Source organism: Panthera onca, chromosome D4 (genome assembly GCF_046562875.1).
Source record: "Panthera onca isolate mPanOnc1 chromosome D4, mPanOnc1 haplotype 2, whole genome shotgun sequence".
Classification (NCBI taxonomy): Eukaryota; Metazoa; Chordata; class Mammalia; order Carnivora; family Felidae; genus Panthera; species Panthera onca.
Window position 1 is genome coordinate 57,807,997 of NC_138351.1, and position 20,863 is coordinate 57,828,859.

The window sequence follows — 20,863 nt, forward strand, 5'->3', positions numbered from 1 at the left end:
ATGAATTTTAACTCATTTATGAGGGGGTACCATTATTTTTCCCATTTTACAGGTAAGAAAACTGAGGCATAGAGAAGTTTAAGTAATTTATCCAAAGTCACTGAGTAAATAGTGGAGCTGAGATTCAAACCCACTCTTGATCGAGAGTCTGTACTCTTAACCATTTCTCTGTTCCATTTAGTGCTTTCATTGCTTCTTTTCTGAATGATTATAGTAACTCTTCAACTGCTCTTTCCATCCTAGTCTTATCTGAGTCGCCCTCCAATTTATCATCAAAGGGGCCTTTCTGAAAGACTAATCTGATCATACTGTGCCTTCATTTTAAAATATACTATAGTATTGAGGGTAAACTGTTCTGTTAACTATTTTATGCTTCTTTTATTTCTTGGTATTCCTATATCATATACCTGAACAGTAGCCATAACTGAGGTTTTCCCAAATGAATCAATCTGCCATGAATATATTTGTCTTTGCAATGGAATTTCCCTTTGCCTGAACACTTCTCCATTTGATTACTTCCTACTAATCCTTTAAGATTTGGTTCAACCATCTCTTCTTTGAGAAGCCTTATTCTAATCCCTTCCAGCCCTCAACCATTCTGATTTAAGTGATCTTGTATGTTTCTACAGTAGTTTTGCAGAGCATGCCTTGGCTTATTGACTTTCTTACTCTTGCTTTCTCTGCCAGGCTATCACATCTTTGGATTCTAGCACCTAGCACAGGGCCTGGCACATGGTAGGCATTCACTGAATGTATATTTGAATGAATAAATTACAAAGATTCTTGCATGCCAAAATGATTGGAAGCTTCATACACACCAGTAAGCTCTTCTGATTATTTGTTTTTTGCTGCAATCCTTGAAGAGTCTTTGAGGCCAAGAATACTGTTTTTCAGGCACTTTGCATGTTTGTCATCCAAGTACATGTGTCCTGGTGTGCCAGCAGTGATGAGCACCTTACTGGCCAACATCAATGCCTACTATGCCCACACAACTGCCTCCACCAATGTCTCTGCATCTGATCGCTTTGCAGCTTCCAACTTTGGGGTGAGTGTGATATAAAAACATACCTACTCATTTGTTATTAATAAAGTTTGATTTTTCACAGTAGGTACCAGAGCTGCCACTTAGATAGGTGAATTTATTTCCTTATGGGTATGTAGACTATGCTAATGGACTGTCCTTATTTCATTATGGATAGGCACACTTACTAATGAACTCTCCTCAGACATGGATAAATGAGAGAACGTGGAATATTACCACTATGGGGGGCGGGTGGGGGGCTGCCACGCAGAATCTCTCTAGGCCAAGAACTTGGTTGAGTCACTGTGTTCCTTAGTCCTGCAAGACCACAAGTGGACCTTTCTTAACATTATTCAGTTTCTTTCTGACTCCTCCCACTCAAGTTCATATGAGACTGATCTCTAAGCGATGATACCAGTATATTCCTTGAGCCTATCCCTTTTCTAGTGTTGGACTGTTTACCCTATCCAGGATGTGCCCTTTCCTGGTTTTAAGTTACTTGAGAAGTTGAATCTTTATTCAGAATATCACCTGACATAAGTTCAATATAAACTGAAGTCTCTTTGACCCACCACAAAGATTGCCTCTTTAGGAATAACATTACTGATACTCCCAAATCTACTGGTTCTCTGAGCCCTGTTTTTTGATAGTAACTACCTTTTTTAATTTTAATAGAGTCTTTCTATAGATGAATTAACAGCATTGATTAAGCCACTCAAATATGTGTTCCATTATCTCATCCCATTATATATTGACTTAAGACCTAGCGATGTATAATATAACCAATATATGAATTCTAGGAGTGCTATACCAAGTCTATAGGCATGTGATTCCACATTTAATTATATCTTTTCTATAAAAATCAACTATTAAAATGGTGTATGTTATTTATTTTAACATTTTAAAAAGTATAAACTAAGAAAAACAATATGGAATGTGGTGTAAAGAGAAGCCCTCTCAGGTCTGCTTGATCACCTTCCAAATGAATGAGTATTCCTCCCTCTTATCATTACTGCTAGACTCTGGCTATTTAACTGTTTTTGAGCTGCCCCAAGGTAAGTTAGGAGACCATAGACTCAGGAACAAATAAGAGAATTGTTTCAAGTTTCCTTTTATTTGAATAAGAAGAGTTAGAGTCCCAAAGGAACGGAGTGGCATGGATCATCTCCTTTTGACTCTTACATAGAAAGAGCTGTTTCCTCTCCCAGGGGCTTCCTGTCCCCTTGCCAGTGTGAGAAGATCTCATTTGAGACACAGCTGCTAAGAGATGGAACACAAGCCACCCATCTCACTTTTCCCTTATATTGGTTGTTCTTCTGCTGGGCAGGGATGAGATAGGATGTGTCCCCAAACCAACGTCTCCTCCTCAGCCAGAGATGGTTCTGTTTCTGCTACAGTCTAAGGAACTCAGATTATTTCTCTCTTCCCTGTTATTTGTATCCTACCCTTAGAAAGAGAGATTTGTAAAACTACTGGACCAGCTGCACAACTCACTGAGAATTGACCTCTCTACCTACAGGGTGAGTGAAGACATGACTGTGAGGTGGGATAACAGATAATACTAAGCTCTTTCTAGAGAGACTATAGTCCAATCTTGGCTATAAATATTGAAGGCAAGGAAAATTGGTCCATGTCATCACATGTACGTACATGGCCAATGCCACTGACATCTGTGGTTCTTCAAACTCCAAGGAGCATGCAGTGTGTAAATAGCAGCAGGTGTGGCTAATTTTGTACAGATAGTTGGCTTTCCAACCCCACTGATGTCACTCCAACTACTGATGACATTCTCATTAGGGAGTCTCCTGAGGATAATCTCTTCCAGAAATGCCCCTTTAAGAATTAGATACTTAACGTTTCTTTTTTGTATTTTTCCATACTCCCCTTCTTTTTCAAGGGAGGTATGAGTAGCTTGGCTTGGGCAAGTAATTTGTAGCAGGGGTCATATCCATTCCTAGGATGGAGGGAGGAAATAGATGTACTAGGAGGGTGAGTACCTGGGACAGGGCAGGACAGGAAAATGGGCAGTTTCCCAATTCTTCCTAAGTTAGATCTTCTTAGAATGGCTTCATTACTTGCTTTAAAGTGTCGTAAATTTCCAGAACAGACAATATACCCACGTTAAAAAGTAAGTATAAAAATAACCTCAAAGTCAAAAAGAAGTGGAGTTTTAATTATCTTGCAATTTCAGTGTCCTCCATTTGCATGAATAATGGAAAGTTGACTGTATATCTTATATTTGGCATATAAGTAGCCATTTGGAGTTTAAAAAAGCAATCCTTAAAATGGAGAGTGGCTCAACATCTCCCTTCAGCTCTTCTTGGCAGCTTCCTCCTAAAACTCATGCCAAGGGGAATGAAGTGAGGCACGGTGGGAAGGTCCTAAGGAACTCACTCCAAAAGCAGTTCTGCTCAGAACTCTACCATCTTCTGGCTCTGGAATGTGGACTAGCTGGGGTCCCTTGCACAGAACATACACATCCTCGATCTCAGTCTGGTCTGTAGTGTGGCTCCACTTATATTGCAGAATATACAGTTAGATTATAACTTTTTTTTTTTTTTTTTTTTTTTTTTTTTAAATTTTTTAACGTTTATTTATTTTTGAGACAGAGAGAGACAGAGCATGAACGGGGGAGGGGCAGAGAGAGAGGGAGACACAGAATCGGAAGCAGGCTCCAGGCTCTGAGCCATCAGCCCAGAGCCCGACGTGGGGCTCGAACTCACAGACCGTGAGATCGTGACCTGAGCTGAAGTCGGACGCTCAACCGACTGAGCCACCCAGGCGCCCCTAGATTATAACTTTTGAAGAACTCACTGTTTGGGTGTAAGAATCTTCACCCAAGAAAAATGCGTGTATATAAGTTGTGTGTGTGTGTCTGTGTGTTTGTGTGTTCACTTGTGCAAATGCTCACACATTGCATGGGAAGTAGGGTTGGTGTAGGAAGTGCTGCTTTCTGGGGTGGGGATTATTAACCCCTGCTTTTGGCAAGGACCTGTCAGTAGAAAAGAGAGGGAAACCTGTAGTTTTATAGATTTTTGTTCAGCTCAGCTGGGGAAAATCCCAGTGGGTAGCAGATAAGGAAGCTTTTGATTTCATTGCTTTTGGCAGGGAAGGCTTTCATATTTCTCTGTTCCTTTCTTAAATTTGCTTGATTTGCAACAGAATAATTTCCCTGCTGGAAGCCCTGAGCGGCTTCAGGACTTGAAGTCAACAGTGGATTTGCTGACCAGCATTACTTTCTTCAGAATGAAGGTAAAAGATGAACTGCGTGGGATGGTGATGGGCTGGGGACCTGGCCACAGGAACATGGAGAATAAGAATCACTGGGTATAATCTGAAGCTATAGTATTCGTCACCTCTAAGCCCACATTTCCATACACCTTTCCCTGAGTTACATCTGAGAAGACCATGGATCAACAGAGATGGGATGGGCAGTTCTCCCAATCAGCTATCCTAGCAATTTCATCCTTGGGCAAGGTCCAGGGACTCTTTGAGGGATGATGGGATCTGGAATAGTTTGAGGGGAGTTCTAGGAGGAGATCCTGCACAGGTGAGCAGGACCATGGACCCATATTTCTTTTATTAATTGGCAGGTGCAAGAACTGCAGAGTCCTCCAAGAGCCAGCCAGGTGGTAAAAGATTGTGTGAAGGCCTGTTTGAACTCCACATATGAGTATATCTTCAACAACTGCCATGACTTGTACAGTCACCAGTACCAGCTGGTAAGAGGTTCAGGATCAGGTGGGACCAGTTGGCAGTGGCTCTTAGATCCTTGCTTTTCCTATACCATGGTTATGATGGAAAGTTGGTCAGGACAAAGTCCTTGATGTTCTTGAGGTTGAATAAAGTGTAGAGTAAGGGCCTTCTAGACCATATGAGACATTTGTGGATTGATAGGGACCATTGGACAAGATGTGACATAACTGAGTTGAACAGAAGTGGCAACGGTTAAGTTTTAGTTTGGTACTAAAGTAAGTGACCAAAATTTGAGCAATTTTAGGGGGTGAGTTAGTGAATTCTCAGTCCATCTCAGAATCTTTTTTGCTCCTCCAAGCTTAATTTGTTCGAGACTGCCTTCTTCTGAGATCCATAACTGTCTCTCTGAACTACAGGCTGATGGAAGTTTTTTACCTCTGACCACTTCTCCCTGCCCTGCATGGTCTTCTGAGATATATTCATCAGCTGACTGTCAAATGCCAACTCTATCCTTCTGTGAGGCTGAGCTGTTTCACCTGTTTTATACTGACATCCTAACCTAGTACCTGGTGACTGCGTACATTTTTCTAGATCCTTTCAATAGTATCTTTTTTTCCTCATTTCACAGCCAGGGCTTCTTTTTGGGTCTAGTTACTCAATTACAGCTTCTGTCTTAATAACTCTGCAGACCACACATTTGCAAAACAGATTCCCTTTAGTCCAACAAGTATGTATTGAATAAGCCAGGTCTGAGGAAAGCATAGTGCTGCTTCAATTAGTTCTCAGTTCATAAGCATATATATAATTCTAATCAAAGAAGTCTGTTAGAAATGCCTTGAAAAAAGAATGAAATTGCAGGATTCGAAGAAGGAAGAAGTCACTCTTGATCAGGTACTGGGTACTACATAGAATAAGGGCATTTGACATAGACCTTCAGAGGCAGTAGGATTTGGACAACAAATGATGGGAGGACAGCCTAAATCTCTTGGACGTTTACCCATTGGTGAATACATCCAATTTGTAATTTTCCTAGGAGCACCTCAGTCAAGACTAAAATCTTGTTCACACTGCCTCCTCCCATTCCTAAGGGTACTTTTTGTGCCAACTCTATCTTTAAGGCTTCCTTCTTTTAAGGTTTGTAAAACCTCCCATTGGTTCTGAAGTTCATGGGAGGTTTTCCTGGGGCCGTTGTTCAACTTGCCACACTCTGTCATCCATCTATGGGTTCACCTTGGTTGGGGAAGACACTGTTCTCAGCTTTGATTTTTCAACTATGCAGGGGTCTATCTGAATATTTAGTCCCTATTCCCTAACATGAGATGTACCTGGACTTTGAAAGAGAGCGGGGTGCCTGAGTGGCTCAGTCAATTGGGCATCAGACTTCGGCTCAGGTCATGATCTCATGGTTTGTGAGTTCGAGCCCCACATCAGGCTCTGTGCTGACAGCTCAGAGCCTGGAGCCTGCTTCGAATTCTGTGTCTCCTTCTCTCTCTGCTCCTCCCCTGCTCATGCTCTCTCTCCCTCTCAAAAATAAAGACTAAAATAAATAAATAAATACTTTTTTTTTTTTTTTTTTTTTGAAAGAGAGCTTATAAACCATTCAGGCACTTTATTTAGCCTTTGAATTTTGCTGTTTTTTTTTACTTTTTTTCATTATCATTTTCTCATTATTCATTATTTACACTGAAGTAAACCATTGGTATCTTTTTTTATTTCCTTCTATTCACCTTAAGTCATTGGCTCATTCATCCATCTATTCCCTTAACAAACTGAACATGTAGTGATTTAAAGTTGATTAAGACACATCTCTGTTTTTGGCAAGCTCATTGTTTGGTGAAGGTGGGGGAGGGTGCAAATTACTGGATATATTGGGTTTTTAAAATTTATTATTACTGCATTTCATTGTAGTTGTAGTTGCCTATTACATCTATACCAAAGTTCATAGAGGGTGTTCTGGGAATCCAAAAGAGAGGCATCTAATCAGACCAGGGGTATCAAGGAAAACCTTTCAGAAAAGGTAAAGCTCAACCTGAATTTTGAGGGATGAGTAGGAGTTGGCTAATGAAAGGGGTTGGGGAAGAGAAGGATACCATATAGAGGTAATAGAATGTTTAGAGACACAGAATTGTGAATGAGTGTGTTAATTTGAAGAAATATAAGCAATTTAATTAGGGTACTTACAGTGTCAGGCTTTGGAGTTCAACTCTCTGGGATCAGATCTTGGTTCTACTGTTTGTAGCCACATGACCTTGGGCAAGTCATATAACGTCACTGCTTTCAGTCTCCTCTTCTGTAAAATGAAGGTGATAATTTCTACCCAGTGGAGTTGTTATGAGGATTAAATGAGACAATGCATGTAGAGTCCTTAGCAGGGTGTCTTGCACCTAATAACCACTAAATAAGTGGTGGTAGTGGGGGTGGTGATGGCTGCAAGGGATTGGTGAGGTGTGGGGTTGAGAGAGAGGTCATATTCTGAAGGCCTTTTGTGTCAAACTGTGGAATTGAAATTTATTGAAGGCCTTGACTGAAGGTCATTGAAGGGCAGAGGAGTCACACAAAGAGATTCTCCTTGCAGGAAGATCACTAACAGCTGCGTGGAAGAAGGACTAGTTAGGAGATGTTTGAATGATACCGATAGGGTAGCGGCAGAAAGAGTTCAAGGAAGAGATATATTTAAGTGATATTAAGCAGGCAGAATCCACATATTCTGTGAGTTCTGTCCTGGTTTCTATTAACTTCCTGATAATGCACCCTTATTAAGGATTGTGGAGACTGTGATGACATATGGCATCCCACATAAAAGTCCTATCCCTGTTCTTTTGGGTGGTTTCAACTTTGCTTTTGTCCCAGTGGAAGATAAATGTCCATTCCAGCCTCTGTGTGGTGACCCCTACTTGTCCTGTCTGTGGTCTGAATGTAGAGTTGCTTCTCCTTTGCTGAAATTCACCATTGTATTTCTTTACTTCTTCCCAATCCAGTCCTTTTTTGTCCCCCAGCTTTACTGGGGTATAATTGACGTATAACATTGTGTAGGTTAAGATGTGCAATGTGATGATTTGATACAAGTGTATATCATGAAATGTTTAACTCAGGCCTTCACCTCACATAATTGTCATTTTTTTGTTGTGGTTATGGTAAGAACATTAAAGCTCTACTCTTCATAGCATCTTTCCATGTAGTACAGTATTGTTAGCTGTAGTCAACCGTGCTGTATGTACCTTAGATCGCCAGAACTTACTCATCTTAACTAAAAGTTTGTGTCCATTGACCACCATCTCCCCATTTCCCCTACCCCTCATCTCCTGCCAAACACTATTCTAACTCTGTTTCTATGGGTTGGATGTTTTTAGATTTTACATATAAGTGAGGTTATATAGTATTTGTCTTTCTCTGACTTATTTAGCATAATGTCCTCAAGATCCATCATGTTGTTGCACATGACAGGATTTACTTTTTTTCTAAATTTTTTAAATGTTTATTTCTGAGAGAGATCATGCAAGCAGGGGAAGGGTAGAGAAAGAAGGGGACAGAGGATCCGAAGTGGGCTCCGCGCTGACAGCAGAAAGGGCAATGTGGGGCTTGAACTCATGAGCTGTGAGATCATGACCTGAGCTGAAGTCAGATGCTCAACTGACTGAGCCACCCAGGTGCTCCTGGGATTTCCTTTTTTATGGCGGAGTAATAATCCATTATAGTTACATACCACATTTTTTTAACTTTTAAAAAAATTTGTTTATTTTGAGAGAGACAGAGACAGCCCGAGGATGGAAAGGGCAGAGAGAGACGGAGACAGAAATCCCAAGCAGAGACTCAATGTGGGGCTCAAATTCACAAAACTGTGGGAAAATGACAGCCAAAACCAAGAGTTGGACACTTAACTGACTGAGCCACCCAGGCACCCCGCACATTTTCTTTATTCATCCGCTGATGGACACTTAGTTTGTTTCCATGTCTTGGCTATTGTGAATGATGCTACGATAAACATGGAGGTACAGATATCTCTTTGAGATAGTCATTTCATTTCCTTTGAATATATACATAGAAGTGGGATTGCTGGATCATAGAGTAGTTTTCTTTTTCCTTTTTTGAGGAACCTCCAAACGGTTTTCCATAGTGCCTATACCAGTTTACATTCCTGCCAACAGTACACCAGGATTCCCTTTTCTCCATATCTTGGCCAGCATTTGTTATCTCTTTTTGGTGATATTCATTGTAACAGGTATGAGGTGACATCTCTTTGTAGTTTTATTTGCATTTCCGAGATGTTTAGTGATATTGAATACTTCTTCTTCTACTTGCTGGGCATTTGTATGTCTTCTTTGGAGAAATGCCTATTCAAGTCTTCTACCTATTTTTAATCAGATTGCTTTTTTGCTATTGATGAATTATATGAATTCTTTATATTTTGGGTATTAATTCTATATCAGATATATGGTTTACAAATATTTTCTCTCATTCTATAGGTTGCCGTTGCATTTTGTTTCTTTTGCTCTACAGGACATTTCAGTTTGATGTAGTCCCATTTGTTGATTTTTTAAAAAAATATATATTTTATTTATATTTTTTAAAGTTTGTTTATTTTGAGAAAGAGAGCAAGTGGGGGGAGGGGCAGAGAGAGAGAGAGAGGGGCAGAGAGAATCCCAAGCAGCCTCTGTGCTGGCAGCCAGTCCTTCCACTGGTTCCTGGGTCCCTTTTCTCATGAATCTTGAGATCATGATCTAAGCCAAAATCAAGATCAGATGCTTAACTGACTGAGCCACCTAGGCACCCCTCCAGTTGTTGATTTTTGCTTTTGATGTTTGTACTTTTGGTGTCATACCCAAAAATTCATTGCCAAGACCATTGTCAAGGAACTTTTTCCTTATGTTTTCTTCTGGGAGTTTTATGGTTTCAAGTCTTATATTTAAGTCCTTAATCCATTTGAGTTAACTCTTGTTGAGTGGTAGAAGATAGGGGTCCAGTTTCATTCTTTTGCATCTGAATATCCATTTATCCTAACAGCATTTATTGGAGAGAGTGTCTTATCCCCATTGAGTATTCTTGGTTCCCCAAGACCTTTTCTTATACTGCTAGGAGAAGAGCTTCCTAGATACAGTTCGTCCTCCTAATAGCATTCATGAGGTTAAGGGAAGTCCTTAACCACCTGAAGGTTAGACCCACTTTCATACTAGGTCTGTTCAGTAGCTCCTGCAGAACTTAAAGGAGCTTCTCAGAGCTTGTAATGTGTACGTGTGTGTGATGATGTAGGGAAGGTGTCAGAGGAGACTGCCAAAGGGGGTCATGTTGAACTAGACCTACTTAGTAAGGCTGGAGGGGCAACTTACTTTGGCCAAAGAGTCACCATACTCATAGCTACTGAGAGAATGAAGAATGGGAACAGGCATCCTTATGTCCTTTAGACTGACCAAGCTTATCACATCAGTGCCCTGGAGCTGGAGAAGTTCTCTGGGATGGACTCTTTGTGTATAAGGACCTCCCAACAGTCACCCTTCTAACAGAACATGGGCAGTCTTGTGGAAGACAGGCTTAGAAGAGGAAGGGTACCTGATTCTAGAAGAGGGGTGTGGGGAGGGAAGAGAAAGAGGAAGATTGGAGACATTCTGCACATTCTACTCTGATTCTCACCGTCTCCCCTGCAACAAGAAACAGGAGCTACCTCCAGAGGAACAAGGACCCAGCATTCGGAACCTGGATTTTTGGCCCAAACTCATCACACTCATTGTGTCAATCATAGAGGAAGATAAGAATTCCTACACACTCGTTCTGAACCAGTGCGTATCAACCCACTTGGCCCTGTGTGGTTGGTGGTTGGCTTGTCCATCTGTCTAACAGCCTCTTTCTTTCCTATCTCTGTGTGTTTGCAGTGCCACCTCTTCCTCCTGTACATCCGTCTGTCCCTCTGTCCCTTGTATCTGTCTGAGTAACTGTTTCTGGAGACAGGTGTGGAAACATAATGGGGGGCCCTGCCCAGACTGAGCCAGCCTCCCTGGAGTGAGAGGCCCCTGGGAATGGCTGCCATAGGAGTCCTAGGGGATCCAGAGACCATGTGTGTATGTGTCTGTCCACTGTGAATAAAGTGGGCTTTCTACGTCCACCCCCTCGCACTTTCTCCTCCATCTTCTTTAGCCTGGGCCTGCCTTCTAGACTCAATACTTCTCTGGGTCTCAAATCCCTGCCTTCTGGGCATCCTCTCCCCTGGGCCCACCTTACTTGAGGGAATTCTCTGCCCCCACTTGTCCTTCCACTGGCTCCTGGGTCCCTTTTCTCCAGATTGAACCTAGCCCTGTTTCCTAGGCTTCTCCTCTCTTCAATCTGACCTCCAAGAAATTAGGCATGTTAGCTTTGGAATCAGTCAAATCAAATAGCTCTTGCTTTGTTCTCTGACTGTGTCTTCTTCCATCATCCAGGTTTCCTCAGGAGTTGAATGTGGGAAAAGTCAGCGCAGAAGTGATGTGGCAGCTCTTTGCCCAAGACATGAAATATGCACTGGAGGGTAAGGGTGTGCCCAAAGCAGTGGTCTATAGGCTCCTTGCCCAACCACCTTGTTTGCTGTCCCTTTCTTCTCCCAGACAACTATAAGTTCTGGGTGAATGGTACAGAGAAATTAGAGGGATTCTAGGCATAGGCCTCAGGAGTCCTTGGGTAGGCAAAGGTTCAGCCAAGGTAATAATGGAAATGGCTGTGTGGATGTGGACTCCCCCTTCCAGCTTTAGAACACGTGCCTGTTTAAGACGTTCCCCAGCCCAGAGAGCAACTCTTCCCATGCTGGATACTCAAGTGGCCCACTCATTGGGGTATGAATGGTCGTATGAAGTTTATCTTTACAGTTTTAAAGAATCACAGAACCTTAAATACACAGATAGGATTATTTTGTCTTACCGGAGGCTGCCTAGCATGGCTTTCCTTAAAAGCTATTTTGGATTGGCATGACAGAGCCAAAAAGATGATACTTCCCTCGCTTCTCCTATAAAGTAGTGTGATGGACAAATTATTATTGATCTTGTTCATTCAGCTTATTTCTTACTTTGGTCCACAAAGATATCACTGTCTGCTTGTGTCCAGCCTTCCCATTTGTACCCTTCGGTGTTCACTTATTAAGCTGCCTTTCCCATCTGTTTATATATGTTAGTCTGTATCCTCAGTCTGTGTGAATTGACTTAGAAAAAAAGGGGAGCAGCCTGGCGGCAAGGACAAAGCAGAGTCTGGATCTGTTATTCTGGTGGCGTGGCCAGACTGTGGGTAACCCTCAGACCTAAACTTTTGAGGTTTAAAAGCAGTAAGTTTTGAGGTTGAAAGAAACCTTGAAGATCAGTGTTTAAGTTTGAGACAGCCACAGTCTGTACATGCACATTCTGGAATTCTGCCCCAGAGCAATGGCTGCCTCTTGCCCACATTGGGTCAAGTCTGGGGTGGTAGCCTAGGCCTTAGCCTTTCATGTCAGTGAGGAAGTCACTTGTCCTTCTCCAGGCAGCACTTAGCAAGCCTGATGGGGGTGAGTATAGTCCCAGTTCTTAAAGAATCCAGCTCTGGTGGGTTTTGAGGGGAAAAAAAGAAGTACCTGTGAAAAGCAAGTCAGGTTCACAAAGATAGTATGAGGTAGGACAGAGGTTTTCAAACAAAGGTATCTTAGGAGCTAAGTGAAAAGGGAAAACTGGGGCAGGGGGAGAAGGGTGCTGGGCTCCAGGCTTTTTACCCGGTGCTAGTTAAGTCAATTCTGCTTTTTATCAATCTTATATGAGATTCTAGGTAAGACTTCTTTTTAAAGGGGAGTTCTGCTAATGTTTGCAACAAACACAAAAGAATTGAAAACTGCTCTAAAAGAAAGAAAGTTGACCTGGTTTCAAATCTCAATTTCACCACCTAATCAGCAGTGTGTTCTTAGACCAGTTTTTATGAGCTCACATTTTCTCATCCATAAAAATGGGAGTGATAATAGCATCTATTTCACTGAGCTGATAAACTGAGACATATTAATATACTTAGCATACTGCATGGCATTTACTCAGCACTGAATAAATCTTGTTAAGGACAGTAAGAAACCATTATAGGCTCATGAGCAGAGATGCGGTGTAAGCAAAGTAGTATTTTTATAAGATTTCACCTTAGTGGAAAATGGGGGCAGGTGGAACAAGGAGAGACGAGAAACAGGGACTGCAGATAATATTGTAATAATTTAGGGCTGAGGGGATGGGGCTGAGGTTAGAGCAGAGAATTGAAGAGGGAAGAATGCGTTTTGATAGCTCCTGGAAGGAGGTTGTAATAGGAATTCATAATTGTCAGAATGTGGAGGGCAAGAGAAGGGTAGGAGTTTGGAGACCTGGATGATAAAAGGATAGTGTTAACTCTGACTGTGAAAATGCTACCATTCACCCATTTTTAAAAATTTTATTAGAGAGGGTGCGTGCACACATGCACCTGAGTGGAGGAGGTGCAGAAAGAGCGGGAGAGAGAGAATCTCAAGAGCGAGAATTCCCAACTCAGGGCTTGATTCCACAAACCATGAGATCATGACCTGACCCGAAATTAACAGTCGGATGCTTAACCAACTGAGCCACCCAGGCGCCCCTCCACCCTTATACATTTACATTATACATGCAAATGTATAATTTACATACATAAAATAAAAAACACTTTAAGAGCATAATTTGATTAGTTTTGACAAATAAACACACCTGTATAACCACTACCCCAATTAAAATATAGAACAGAAAGTTTCTTCTTGCCCCTTTGCAATAGATCCCCAGCCCATTAACCAAATTCTTGTTGAGTATTTTCTTTGTGCCAGGCACTGTGCTAATTGTTGGAACCCCAATGAGATGAATGAGGCATAAGCCCAGCCCCTTGAGAAGCTCACATACTATTCTAGACAACAGACATAAAAATTGGCAGTTATGGTTTAAAGTTCTAAGAGCCACGAAGGGAATAAGCATAGGGTGCTGAGAGGAGAGCAGTGTAATCCACACCCGGGAAGACTTCTAGGAGAACCTGAGAAAAGGATCTAGGAAGGCTTCCTGGAGGAGGTGATACACAAACTGAAACCTGAAGGATGGTAGGACTTAGCCAGTGGGGAGGGGAGGTGTAGTGATGGGAAAGGGAGACACAGAACATTTTAGGAAGAGGATACAGTACGTTCAGAGATGTGTGGTCTAGAAAGCTGTAATGTTTGGGAAACTGAAAGGAGTAGTTCGGTGTGACTAGCACGTTAGAGTGAGGGGAAGAGATAAATAGGACATCAAAATAGAAAAGTAGGACAGAGCCAGGTCATAAAGGAGGTGGTAAGCCATGTTTAAGCTTTTGGACTTATCCTAAGGCAGTTTGGAGCCAGTGAATAGCAATCCTTTGTTAAGGGGTTCACATGATCAGGTTTATAAGGTAGAAAGGCCACTCACGCTGGCTGTTGTATGGAAAGTGGGTTGGAGGAGGGGCGCCTGGGGGACTTAGTCGGTTGAGGTTGAGTCTCTGACTTGGGCTCAGGTCATGATCTCGCCCTTTGTGGGTTTGAGCCCTGCTTGGGGCTCTGTGCTGACAGCTCAGAGCCTGGAGCCTGTTTTGTATTCTGTGTCTCCTTCTCCTGCTCACACTCCCTCTCTCTCTCAAAAATAAATAAACAACTAAAAAGTTTAAAATTTGTTAAATTTAAATAAACATTAAAAATTTTTTAAAAAGAAAATAAAGAAATTGTATTGGAGGAGGAAGGACCAAGTTGGAGGCTATTGTAGTAATCCAGGTCAGAAATGGTGGTAACAAGACTTAGGCAAGTGACTGTGTAAAAGAAATGGTTAGATTCCAGAGAAATTTTGGAGGTAAAATCAGCAGGGACTGGTGATTTAACTGGATGTGAATCAAGAGGAGGAAGGAAGACTTGAGGATGAAGCTCAGCATTGAACAAGAGGCTATGATTAGTATGTATACTCTGTTAAAGTTCAGCCAGAGATTTTAGATGCTGAAAGATGGGGGCTAGAGTTAAATCCTGGCAAAGTGAGATGCTCCATCAAAGCCTTATGCAGACATTATCAGAACCAAAGAGAGATTTGGGGGAGATACCAGCAAGCTGGATAAGTGAAATCATGAGGTTGAAAGAACTCTTCAAAGATGAAAGATGAATGAATGGAGAGAGGAATGTGGAAATCAGGGGCAGGAGAAGGTTTAGAGACTTGATTGTCCATTTTGAAAGATTAACCACCCCCATACTTCTACCTCCCAACAACAACCTCGAGCAACTTTATTGGAGCAGGACTCCGTGGGACTTGTTAGAATAAAGCGTAACCAGCATTTTACCAGTCATCCTGTTTTCATACCACAGAAGTTAATATAAAAATTGGGGTTTGGGACCAGAGTACAGATAATGGGTTGACAGAGAAAGTGGTAGTTAAATAAATATAGTACCTTGGTCTCTATAAGAAAGCAGTTAGGGAGGTTTGGAGTGATGGAGCAGCTCTGCCTCCACTTCTAGTGGGTTACTGAACATAAAGGAAGGAGAGCCCTCTTCCTGGTGCCTTTTGATGTTTCCAGGTTCATGGACTGGTTTAAGGACAGCAGAGTGTGGGTGCAAAGCAAAGGGACAAGCCCTGAGAAGTCTCTCTGATGTCCTGGAGGTGGTGCTACCTGCTGTACCAGGAGATGAAATTTCCTGGGACTGGGGGCCTTTTGAGACTGAATCCCAGCTTCCCATTTCTTCCTTGAGTGTGTGTTGTACTAATTCACAAGCGCCAACTGCCCCAGACTGGATTTCTGCCTTGACATGGAAGAGCATCACCCATAGCAACTCAAAGTTGAGCAGTAGAGTTCACAAGGACCCTGAGCCCTTTTTTTCTCTATTGCTCAGTACTCTTCCCCAGTTGGCTGTTTTTACCATTATGTTATATATAAGGCTTTTATTATTCAGATTAATGCTTTATCTATAAAGGGGGTGGATGAAGAGAACCTGTGGTTGTTGCCAGTGCTCCAGACATTCTGGGCAAGCTATGGGAGATGTTTGTCCTGGATTTTCCAGAAGACTCTGGAGATCCAGCTAGATGACCTTAAAAGTCCATAATAAGCATCCCATTTTCTGCATCATGATAGCCCTTTCATCTGGCTGTGTTTCCACGGTTTCCAAACTGACTCTTCTTATTTGCATACTTCTTTGAGAGTTCATTTTCTCAGTCTCTCAGCTGTGCTCCGGGGCCCTTCAGTTTACTTCAAGATGCTGTTATACTCTGGCTGTTCAGCTGCTCTTTCTATCAAAGTGGGCCCAATTTGGTTTTCCCTGTCTCTGTGTAGTTGTCAATGACCCATTCATACCATGTATAGCTATTCATCTCTGCATCTAAGCCCATCTGAGGGAATGGCCCAGCTATTAGGATCAGTGAAGTCCTAGGAAACTTCCATCCTGCTCTAGTCCTGGGCAGTCTCCTCACTAATCAACATTAGCACCCTCTGGCCTTCTTTACCAGGGGCCATTTACTCAGTTGACACTTCCAAAAGCTAAAGCAGCTAGAAGACTGTAGGCCTTATCTGGGAGTCTGGCTTAGTCTCTAAAGGAAGATTTAGGCCAGGCTCTTGGAGAGCAGAGTACTGGTTGGGGGAAATGGTTGTAAGGAAGTTATTGGGAGTCACCCTTGTTCTAAGACATCTGATAGAGCGGCCCAACCGGATCTGCTTCTTTGGGAAAGTTCAGGAACCATGGCTCCTACTGCTGGGACCTGACCCCAGCCTCCTTCCCCACCACTAGAGCATGAGAAAGACCGGCTGTGTAAGAGTGCTGACTACATGAACCTACACTTCAAGGTGAAGTGGCTCCACAATGAATACGTGCGAGATCTGCCTGCCCTCCAGGGGCAGGTGCCTGAGTACCCAGTGTGAGTCATCATGCGGGCACTACAGAGGGAAGGGAAGGGGGCCCCTCCATTTTAGGGGTGGGCAGGACTATTGTCTTCAATTCAGTTCAGTAAGCCAGTCTTGAGACTGCCAGTTCTGGGCTCTGTTGTAGAAAGAGAAAAGCATCAAACCATGCCCTACTTACCAGAAGACCCGAGTCTGGGGTAGCTGTTAGGCACATGGCATTGGCCAACCACTTGCTCCAACCCCCAATTCTCCTGCCTGGCTGCAGGTGGTTTGAGCAGTTTGTCCTGCAGTGGCTGGATGAGAATGAAGATGTGTCCCTGGAATTCCTACGTGGGGCCCTGGAACGAGATAAGAAGGATGGGGTAAGTTGGAAGCTTGGACTGCACCATGGGTCAGGCCAGGTCTCCCAGCAATTAGCTATCAGCAAAAGTTCCAGGGCTTTAGTTCCTTGCCCTGTGGAATTCATAGGGAGGGCTTTTGAGGGCCAAAGAGCCACTCCTACTGGGCAGAGTCCTTTTGAGCCCTGCACACTTGGGAAAAGGTAGTGGCTGAAGATGATGATCCTGTTGTTGGCCTTCCTTAGTTCCAGCAGACATCAGAGCATGCACTCTTTTCTTGCTCTGTGGTGGACGTCTTCACACAGCTCAACCAGAGCTTTGAGATCATCCGGAAGCTGGAATGCCCAGACCCCAACATCCTAGCCCACTACATGAGGAGATTTGCTAAGGTGACCATGACTCTCCCTTCTCCTTTCCATTTGTCACTACCAGACTCATGGCCTTGTCACAGGCCCAAGCACAGTTCCTCTCTGTGATGTCCTTCAGGGGAACTCTGGCATTACCCCCTTCTCATTTGCTTGTGTCTGGGGCACACTGGGAGTTTGTCTTGGTGCTGTTCTGGGGTTGAGAGGAAGCTTTGTCCCCTTATTGTGAGATTCCCTTCTACCTTCCTTTTGTTACTGTTCTGGGATGAGGGATATGACCTCAGGCAAGATCCCTGTGGGGAGAGCTAAGGGTTCCCACTCCTTTCCTTTTCTCCTCTTCTTTCAGACCATCGGGAAGGTGCTGATGCAGTATGCAGACATCTTATCAAAGAGCTTCCCAGATTATTGCAAAAAGGAGAAAATGGTGAGGGTCAGGCCCTGGGACCCTAGAGAAGAGAATGGAAGACATTTGAATCCTCCTTGCTTTTAAGGCTATCCTCAGAGCTGAGGGTGGGGATGATACTCCTGACTTTTGGTTCCTAGTAGGGCTTTGCTTGAGATTATGCCACATAAGAAGAAGAACTTGACTAGGAATTCCTCTGAGCCTCTATTTGGTACTTTATCTTCTACTAAGCTAGATCTTTACTTAGTCTTTCTTTTTTAACAACAACAACAGCAGCAGCAAAAAATCTCTTAAGACAGAAAGTTAATAAAGGATGATGCCATGAATACCTGAGGCCCACCACCTGGTTTAAAAACAGAAACATTTGCTTCTGGTCTTCATTCAAGGAGAATTATCTGAATTGGTTCCACATCTCAGTGATTAGGAAGGAAGAGCGGTATTTGGTTATGTGTTGTAAATTCCCTGTGGCTTTTGGAGTAGTATGAGAGAGGTACCCTAGGCTGATAGGTCCTGTGCTGAAAGCAGTCAAGACTCAACACCTCCATCTGTCCCCAAAGCCTTGCATCCTGATGAACAACATGCAGCAACTGAGGGTCCAGCTGGAGAAAATGTTTGAGGCCATGGGAGGCAAGGAGGTAGGTCTCGGGGTGTGGGGTTGCTGCACTTTACCTTTGTTCCTGAGCGTTCTGGCCATAGATCTCTACCCTCTCCTCACCAGGTATAGGCCAGGAATTTAGCTTAGGATCTGGGCTGCTTTAAGCTGAGGGATTTGAGTAGGAATTGGGATAAAGGCTCTATGAGGGAGGAGTTAGGGGCACAGGAGGGAGGAAAAGGGTATGAAAATCAGCTTAGCCAAACACACCTTCTGTGGATACAGTTGGATCCTGAAGCTGCAGACAGTTTGAAGGAGCTTCAGGTGAAACTGAATACGGTTCTGGATGAGCTCAGCATGGTATTTGGAAACAGGTAAGTGGCCCCAAAACACACAGCCCTCGGAGCGAGATCTGGTCCCTGGCCAATCCCAGAACTCCTGCCCCACACCCATCCATCCATCCAGCTGTAGGTGTGTGGATCTTCCCACTTCTCCTGTTGGCTGTCCCTGCTGGAGCTGCACCAGAGTGTGCTGGAGTGGGACGGAATAGCTGGTGTTGCTCCAAGGTCAATGTGTCTTTGGGCAGGGGAGGGCTGCACTGTGGGCACATGTATAGTTTTCAGGTGCGGATTGATGAGTGTGTTCGACAAATGGCTGACATCCTGGGCCAGGTGCGGGGCCCAGGGAATGCATCCCCCAGCGCCAGGGCCTCAGTGGCTCAGGATGCAGATAGTGTGCTCCGGCCTCTCATGGACTTCCTGGATGGCAAGTGAGTACAGCACTTAGGACTGTCCTTTGGGACAAGCAAGGCAGAGGCAATCCGAAAAGCCTCTTGGGGAGGGGTGTCTCTCAAACTCTCAGTCTTACCTGTTACGTGGGTCTACAGCCTCACACTTTTTGCCACTGTGTGTGAGAAGACAGTCCTGAAGCGTGTACTGAAGGAGCTCTGGCGGGTGGTAATGAACACAATGGAAAGGATGATTGTTCTGCCCCCACTCACTGACCAGACGGTAAGGACACTCCCCTTCCACTTCCTCCTGCTGTCTCCCCTATCTTGCTCCACACTTCCTGATTGAGTTTGGAGTCCTCTGCTTTTGACTGATCTCTTTTCTGCCCAGGGCACCCAGCTGATCTTCACTGCTGCCAAGGAGCTGAGCAATCTTTCCAAACTCAAGGTACTGTGGATGGATGGAGTCTTCTGAGGCTGGGGGGTGAGTGGGAGCCAGGAAGAAGGAAATGTGAGCTTTGGAGACTAAAGAGGAAAGGAATGAGAGGAACATGTACTGTGGGCTGGCAGGTGGGAGAAAGACTTTCATGACAGCCCCAAGTTGTCCTGATGCTGTTGCTTTCTCTGGGGTTTCAGGACCACATGGTTCGAGAGGAAACACGGAGTCTCACTCCGAAGCAGTGTGCCATCCTTGACCTCGCTCTGGACACCATCAAGGTGGAGCCTTCCCCTTCTCCAGACAGTCATACTACCCCACCTCAGTCATACTACCTCTTGGCATTGGCATTCTACTCTGTCAGACTAGATGTTCTTTGGGCTCTTGCCACCCCACATCCAGAAGGGAGTGATTTTTATGTCTGTTTCTTTCTTTGCTATGTTGATATTCCTGCTTGGGAGCAACCAAAATGGTCTTGGGAGCAGACCATTCTGTATGGTCTCAGATGACTTACCATGGACCCAGAGCACTTATTCCTGGGTTTTGAGTACAGTTCAGTTCACTTAGTTCTTCATTGCCATTCCTAAGTATTTTCCACTGGGAATTAATCTTCCAGATCCTAATACCCCACATCTGGCTGAAAGTTCCCACTTCCACTTACGTATACATTCATTTGGGTTTCCAAAGGATTTTTTTTTTTCCTAGTACCCATTGATTCATTCAACTGGGAAACCTATGCACATGGTACTATGCACTATGAAGGATACAGAGAGAATCAGATATAGTTCCTAGCTTTAAGATGCTTATAATTTGGTAAAGCTGTAATAAGGCAGGTACATATGAAGTGTGATGCAGGGCATTTGGGAGAGGTATGCCATAAGTGTAACGTTCTTTAAGGGTTCGGAGGGATAAAAGAGTACTTTGCTACTCTCTCTGCCTGAAATGCTCTATTCCAGATCTTTGCCTGTCTAGATAGATCCATACTTCAAAGTTCACATCCAGGAATGTGGGCATCCCTTACTGCTCCTACCCAACTAATACACTTCACCTGAGAGATTCTGACTCTACATGGTATTCCTCATCTTGTTATTTATTTAATGGCTTCTCGTCCTCATCATCCTTTTTTGGCATCTTCATTGAGCTTCTGCTCAGATGTGATTTCTCTGAGGACAGTGTGGAAAGCTGCCTCCGTGTAAGGGGATGGGGCTGTAGCAGGTATTCTTTTGTCTTTCAGCAATACTTTCACGCAGGAGGTAATGGGCTGAAGAAAACTTTCCTGGAGAAGAGCCCAGATCTACAGTCCCTACGTTATGCCCTATCTCTGTACACACAGACCACAGACACGCTCATCAAAACCTTTGTTCGCTCACAGACTGCCCAGGGTAAGGCCTAAGGGCTTTAGGTCCCTATCTTCCCCTCCTTGATACACTTCTGCCTCTAGGGAGTCAAAATTTTCCAG

At 43.6% G+C, this 20,863-nt stretch overlaps 1 protein-coding gene across 7 annotated transcripts in view; it reads left to right on the forward strand.

Moving 5' to 3' along the window:
- Positions 1–20,863, forward strand: part of UNC13B (unc-13 homolog B) — a 253,576-nt gene that overhangs the window by 228,277 nt on the left and 4,436 nt on the right. For all 7 annotated transcript variants that reach the window (XM_060609385.3, XM_060609386.3, XM_060609383.3 and 4 more), the window contains 17 exons: positions 895–1,045; positions 2,473–2,541; positions 4,184–4,273; positions 4,615–4,743; positions 10,361–10,488; positions 11,125–11,210; positions 16,431–16,557; positions 16,809–16,905; positions 17,127–17,270; positions 17,593–17,670; positions 18,207–18,284; positions 18,527–18,615; positions 18,858–19,010; positions 19,128–19,251; positions 19,360–19,416; positions 19,605–19,685; positions 20,639–20,786. In XM_060609385.3, the coding sequence (XP_060465368.3) occupies positions 895–1,045; positions 2,473–2,541; positions 4,184–4,273; positions 4,615–4,743; positions 10,361–10,488; positions 11,125–11,210; positions 16,431–16,557; positions 16,809–16,905; positions 17,127–17,270; positions 17,593–17,670; positions 18,207–18,284; positions 18,527–18,615; positions 18,858–19,010; positions 19,128–19,251; positions 19,360–19,416; positions 19,605–19,685; positions 20,639–20,786 (1,829 nt within the window). The remainder of the gene's footprint in view (positions 1–894; positions 1,046–2,472; positions 2,542–4,183; positions 4,274–4,614; positions 4,744–10,360; positions 10,489–11,124; positions 11,211–16,430; positions 16,558–16,808; positions 16,906–17,126; positions 17,271–17,592; positions 17,671–18,206; positions 18,285–18,526; positions 18,616–18,857; positions 19,011–19,127; positions 19,252–19,359; positions 19,417–19,604; positions 19,686–20,638; positions 20,787–20,863) is intronic.